Source organism: Syngnathus typhle, linkage group LG17 (assembly GCF_033458585.1).
Source record: "Syngnathus typhle isolate RoL2023-S1 ecotype Sweden linkage group LG17, RoL_Styp_1.0, whole genome shotgun sequence".
Classification (NCBI taxonomy): domain Eukaryota; kingdom Metazoa; phylum Chordata; class Actinopteri; order Syngnathiformes; family Syngnathidae; genus Syngnathus; species Syngnathus typhle.
Window position 1 is genome coordinate 6,519,613 of NC_083754.1, and position 6,766 is coordinate 6,526,378.

Here is a 6,766-nt window from a genome sequence, read left to right on the forward strand (position 1 = left end):
ACCCTGACTTTGATACGCTGTAGGCTCCAAATTGGATTTCCAGCTGGCTTAAAGACCTTGGAGAAGTATGATTGTTACATGTGTAAAAATAAAACTTAAATCAACAAAATGTTTGCTTGTGAACCAGAACATCGTTCATTGAAATGCCACGTCCGCAGGGCATCTGGTCCGTGACAAAAAAGCTCAGATTTCGACCCTCTGACAGTTAAGACAGACCAAGATTCTAAATGAACATGCCTTCATGGTATCGTGGCATCAGCTTTTCTAATGTTTATCGCACAAATTATTTTTGAAATATATGAAAACGTTATACAAGAGGATTTTTCAGTACGACCCAAATAGAGTATATATATATATATTTTTTTTTGTCAAACAAGATTAAAAACCTACGTACGTTGTAAATGGTTTCAAAGAGGAACATATTGTGGCCACTTTTAGAGTCATAGTTTAAACTTAAGTTTGAAAAAGGGGAACTTTGAAATTTTGCTTGTGCCAAATCCCATTTTATTGTGCAGATTAGTAACCTAATGAAGGGATCTGGTGTAGCATAAACAGTATAACCTGGAAAGAATTTGTTCAACATTATAGCAGCCTTGAGTCAAATTCCGGTCTATTAATTGTGACAAATGACAAGCGGGAGCCACCAGATGATATATGTAGTGGGAAAAAAGATGCCCAATACGTATAAATAGTAGTAATACTCTTTATTCTTGCATATGCGTGCTGGATTTCATACTATATGTTAAGAGCAAATTCCAAAGGGTGACATATATGACCAAGTGGGTCAGAGTCTCCCGCCTCCTATCTATTTGTGGACACTTCTGACATCCATTCATCTTGTTTATTTTCTTTTAAATGATTGTAAACATTCAATCACTCTAGAATATTGCCAAAAATAATGAATGGGTCAACCAGGCACGTGCATCGTTTCTGGTGGGTTAGAGGCGACAACTGTCAGATGATATTTAACATCTGACCCTAAGCAACCTTTGGCTTCAGACACTTTGGGTATTAACACGAGGGCGGTTTCTTTTTTCTAAAGATTATACTCAGGCTTATTGAATGATGCATCTCTAACAGGCAAGTCACGGACCAAGAAAAAAAAAGTGTAGTTTTAACCAAATTTTGATTCATTTAGTTATTTAGAAACCTGTTTATTTTACCCTACTTATTTGTTACAAATGATAAAATGGCTATTAAAATACTGAAATTATTATTTTGAACGTACGTCTGAAAGTGAATTAAATATAATAATTTGGGAAGTGGTTATGTAGCTTTAACAATACTTTTAATTCAATAAAAGTGTCTATTTACAATTAATGGTCAATTGTGTTCGATCTGCGACATTTGGGGATGCAACGTAACGTGTTACGACAGAAGGGATGACTTTACGGCTGCAGCAAATTCACAAATATTATTGGCTCACAGGAAATCACGTGAGCCTTAGGTTCCCTTGCTTACACGCTTCGGAAAGTTAGCGAGCTAAAGTTAGCCAAAGCTAACAGCACAAATTTACATTGACCCCACCATTTACCGTAGTAGAGATGGCGTCGGCAAAAAGGAAACGGGATGTTATGTTTGTAAGTTTTAGTTTGATTACGCTGTTTATCTAAATATACAAAAAAAACCCTCCTGTGTTTCCATGAGCTAACGCTAACGGTTGCTGCAGTGCTAGGCTATGTGTGTGCGTGACGCTGATGAAGTAAACTTATTATGAAGATTGTTGTATGAGCCCAGTTTGATTGTTGAACACGTGTACCTTTTACCCCCCAAATATGTACCTACGAATGTATGTAAACAGTTGTGGGGATTTTGTCAAACTTGAGCTCTTACACCATTGAATATGATTTGATTTCCCGCTTTATTAGGAGGACGATGATCTCCCTTATGAGGAGGAGATTATCAGAAATCCATATTCAGTCAAGTGCTGGATGCGTTACATCGAGTTCAAACAGAATGCGCCCAAAACAGTCCTCAATATGATCTATGAACGGGCTCTGAAAGAGTTGCCTGGAAGGTAAATGCGTCTTCAGATCTTCACTGTATTGCTGATAGTGATTTTTTTTACCATATTGATTTACCTGTCTGTAATAATTTAAATCTAAAAGCAAAGAATATGGTGCTCAAGTGTTGTTGTTTTTTCAATTATGCTTTCCCACAGTTATAAACTATGGTACAATTACCTGAGGGAAAGGAGGAAACAAGTCAAAGGGAAATGTATCAATGAACCAGTGTTTGAAGAAATTAACAACTGCCATGAAAGAGCGCTGGTGTTCATGCACAAGGTGATAAAGAGCCAACCGATTATTTAACACATTTTAATAAATGTATAAGTTGTTTACTGAAATTGTCCATCTATCTGCTGTGATTCCAGATGCCCAGGATATGGACCGATTATTGCCTGTTCCTAGTGTCGCAGTGCGAGATCACAAGGAGTCGGCGATCATTTGACCGTGCGCTCCGAGCTCTTCCTGTTACTCAGCATCCACGTATCTGGCCTCTCTATCTTCGCTTTGCCCGAAGCTTACCCCTGCCTGAGACGGCCATACGAGTCTACCGCAGATACCTTAAGGTACTGACGAGAAAGAGTTGGTAATAACTGGTGGATTTGTTGGTTAAAAATGTCAACTTGTGTATGTGCAGCTTTCCCCAGAGAATACAGAGGAATACATTGAGTACTTAAAATCTGTCGGCCGCTTGGATGAAGCTGCTGTACGTCTAGCGGCTGTAGTCAATGACGAAAGCTTTGTGTCCAAAGAAGGCAAGTCTAACTACCAGGTATGTTTTTCTACATTCCCTGAGAGTTTGACAATATATGACTCAACTATATCAAATGTATCATTGTTATATATTTGTTGTTGCAGTTGTGGCACGAGTTGTGCGACCTGATTTCTCAGAACCCTGACAAGGTGACTTCTCTAAATGTTGGCGCCATCATCCGAGGCGGGCTTACTCGCTTTACGGACCAGCTTGGCAAGCTTTGGTGCTCCTTAGCGGATTATTACATCAGAAGTGGCCTCTTTGAAAAGGTTTGTAAACAAACTGTCCAAAGTGCACAACCAAGGATATTCTTCTAGTTTTCCTTCCAAAAAAATAGCCCCTGCTCTCCATGGAGAGGTACACCTTAACCTTCTTATCATGTCTTCTAGGCCCGTGATGTGTATGAGGAGGCTATTCTTACTGTGGTAACTGTCAGGGATTTCACACAAGTCTTTGACAGTTACGCCCAATTTGAGGAGAGCATGATTGCAGCCAAGATGGAGACCACTTCCGAGATGGGCCAGGACGAAGAAGGTTTGTGTGCAGTCATCGAAAGCGCATCCCTCCCCTCTTTACTCAGTCTCACTTGTTCTTTCGCTTTGTTCTTCCCTCCCCAAGATGATATCGACCTGGAGCTTCGACTCGCCCGCTTTGAGGAGCTGATAACACGGCGGCCTCTTCTTCTCAACAGTGTGCTGTTGCGCCAGAACCCTCACAATGTCCATGAATGGCACAAACGTGTAAAACTGTACGAGGGCATTCCACGACAGGTGAGTCAACTTACGAGTGCCCGAATGAAAAGTCCAGAAACAATCAGAAATGTCGGTTCTGTCACAGCACTAAAACGTGATGTCCCCCTCCACCCACTCTACAGATCATCAACACTTACACAGAGGCTGTGCAGACTGTCGATGCCTTGAAGGCCACTGGGAAGCCCCACACACTCTGGGTCACCTTTGCAAAATTCTACGAGGACAATGAGCAGCTGGATGATGTAAGTGCATCAAGCCTGGAGGATACTCAATAGAAAAGCTCCGGCGAGGAAACTTGGAATGCTTTGTGTCATTTAGGCCAGGACCATATTTGAGAAGGCCACCAAGGTGAACTACAAGCAGGTGGACGACCTGGCCGCGGTTTGGTGTGAGTATGGCGAGATGGAACTCCGGCACGAAAACTACGACCAGGCACTGAGGATACTGAGGGTGAGACTTGCCTTTTTATTTAGCGTCAATCTTCTACAGAGGCTTTGCCACATCATTTTTTTCCCGTGTGTGTGTGTTGAACATATCTACTTGTGTAATGCGGAAATAGCCGCAATATCATAAAATCCGCGCTAGAGCAATTGCTTACACTGTTCTTCATTTGATGACTTTAGAAAGCCACAGCCATCCCATCCAAGAAGGCCGAGTACTTTGATGCCTCTGAGCCAGTCCAAAATAGAGTCTACAAGTCTTTGAAGGTCTGGTCCATGTTGGCAGACTTGGAAGAGAGTCTTGGCACATTCCAGGTGTGTATCTGCATGTCTTTTGGGGTTTTGTTCCTTAATGCAGCCAGTAAATTGGGAAATTGTGAACTGCAACCATGTTGCCTAATTCTTCTTCTCTCCAGTCCACAAAAGCGGTGTACGACCGCATTATTGACCTGCGTATCGCCACGCCACAGATTGTCATCAACTACGCCATGTTCCTCGAAGAGCACAAATACTTTGAGGAGAGCTTCAAAGTAAAAACATGGCAATGATGTGTAAATGTTGCCCTCTGCATACGATCCTCAATGTCCATGTTAAACCCCTTTGCCTCCAGGCGTACGAGCGTGGCATCGCCCTCTTCAAGTGGCCAAACGTTTACGACATCTGGAACACTTACCTCACCAAGTTCATTGACCGATACGGAGGCAAAAAGCTGGAGCGAGCCCGAGATCTCTTCGAGCAAGCTCTCGACGGCTGCCCCGCTAAATTTGCCAAGAGTGAGTTGCTTTCTGAAAGTCACCAATTATCATCTGCATTTAATATGGTACTGACCCTGCACGGTGTTCCAGCCATCTACCTTCTCTATGCCAAGCTGGAGGAGGAGTACGGACTGGCTCGTCACGCCATGGCTGTTTACGAAAGAGCGACGCAGGCGGTGGAAAATCAGGAGCGACACCAGATGTTCAATATCTACATCAAGAGAGCGGCTGAAATATATGGCGTCACGTACACCAGGGCCATTTACCAGAAGGCTATTGAGGTACGTGTTTCATTTGAGCATGTCGTATGGAACCCAAGGGATTTCAGTTGTGGTGTCTCGATGTGAACACTAGGAGGCTCTATCGCTGCACTCCTCGCAACTAGGCCAATCATTCGAAATCATGAATCCTTTATTTCTCCAGGTTCTCCCTGATGAGCATTCCAGGGACATGTGCTTGCGATTCGCCGACATGGAGAGCAAACTTGGTGAAATCGATCGGGCCAGAGCTATCTATTCTTACTGCTCTGAGATCTGCGACCCCAGGGTAGAAGCATCGTGCCACTGCAGCGTGTCTCTTTTTCACCAATTAATTGCACGTATATGAATTCAAGCCCTCCCTTCTCTCTTCTCCCTCAGGTCACTGCTGTATTCTGGCAGACGTGGAAAGAATTTGAGATCCGCCATGGAAACGAGGACAACATTAGAGAGATGCTCCGAATCAAGCGCAGCGTGCAGGCCACGTACAATACTCAGGTCAACTTCATGTCATCTCAGATGCTGAAGGCCACTACGAGCTCTACAGGCACCGGTAAGATGACTGCTTTGAATTCTCCGATTTAGTTACCGTTCATTAATTGCAACCACGTTTTTGGGGGGGTGTCCAGTGTCTGATCTTGCTCCAGGCCAGTTGGGAATTGACGACATGAAGATGTTGGAGCAGAAAGCACAGCAACTTGCAGCAGAGGCAGAGCAGGATAAACCCAAGCCAAAAGAAAAGATTCTCTTTATTAGGTCCGTTATTTTGCTTGTATGCCCATAAAATGATCTACATTCTAATATGTTTCAGAGTGTACAAAAAGTAAACTCATTTTCTGCATGCGCAGGAGTGACACATCTCGCAGCGAGTTGGCTGAGCTGGCCAAACAAGCCAATCCCGATGAGATCGATATTGATGACGAGGATGATGGGCAAGGCCCGGAGGGTGAGTATCACGACAAGGCTTCTAATGTTTGTTTTTAAGATTATCTCACTTGCTTAATGTCGCCCTCTCGTCGTCTTGCCACTTACAGAAGTCCAGCTGGAACAGAAGAGCGTTCCCACCGCTGTCTACGGAGGTCTGAAAGATGATTGAGCAACTTCTCAAGAACACTTACTGACTTTTGTAACATTGTAGTCATTTTTAACCTCACGTCATAAAAGATACATTTGTGAATTTGTATAAATTCTTGCATTCACTGATGAGAATTTTGATGACCGCATGGCTGCCCTCCACACTTTGCCTGGAGAAAGTAACATGCATTTTGGGGTGATGACCACAGTGGGTCAGGCTTTCTCAAGTATGTAATAGCAGGTCGTGCAATTGGGCAGGTGAATAGTTTGGGTTCGTGGAATTTTGTCAGTGTTTTGTTCAAAATTCTGTCCTGAATCAAAGAAATAACATTTGTACTTGTATTGTCATATGTAACAGGAATTCCAATATTACCTTGAATTGAAATAAATTTGTGTAATTTTTTAGCCTAACTAAGAGATGATTATTACATCCCTTCTATGAACATTCTGTGTGGGATGGACTTTGTACTTTTCCAAAGGTACCAACAAGTGGAGAAACATTTTCATAATTAGATTAACATAGCTGAAAGGTAATCCTCTTACAAAGTTACTGCAGTGGGCTGCAAGGCGATCAACATCATGTGATGAGGCATCCGTGCTATTTGCTTTCTTGCGGGCATGGTGCCACTGGAATAAAGGCTTCAAAACAACTGGAAAAAACCCTCCCAATTTATAGTTGGTGAAGAATGTCACTTAAATGACTCCACAGTGCATTTGAACAGCTCTAT

The 6,766-nt window shown here is 42.8% G+C and overlaps 1 protein-coding gene across 1 annotated transcript; it reads left to right on the forward strand.

Moving 5' to 3' along the window:
* The first annotated feature begins 1,403 nt into the window (after positions 1–1,403).
* xab2 (XPA binding protein 2) lies at positions 1,404–6,449 on the forward strand. Its single transcript, XM_061302574.1, has 19 exons — positions 1,404–1,580; positions 1,869–2,017; positions 2,162–2,285; positions 2,375–2,572; positions 2,644–2,778; positions 2,865–3,029; positions 3,150–3,294; positions 3,379–3,530; positions 3,635–3,754; positions 3,831–3,962; positions 4,136–4,267; positions 4,369–4,482; positions 4,563–4,725; positions 4,798–4,988; positions 5,131–5,253; positions 5,346–5,517; positions 5,594–5,720; positions 5,813–5,910; positions 5,999–6,449. The coding sequence occupies exons 1-19, from the start codon at positions 1,545–1,547 to the stop codon at positions 6,058–6,060; spliced, it is 2,538 nt and encodes an 845-aa protein (XP_061158558.1). The 5' UTR covers positions 1,404–1,544; the 3' UTR covers positions 6,061–6,449.
* The last annotated feature ends 317 nt before the right edge of the window (positions 6,450–6,766 follow it).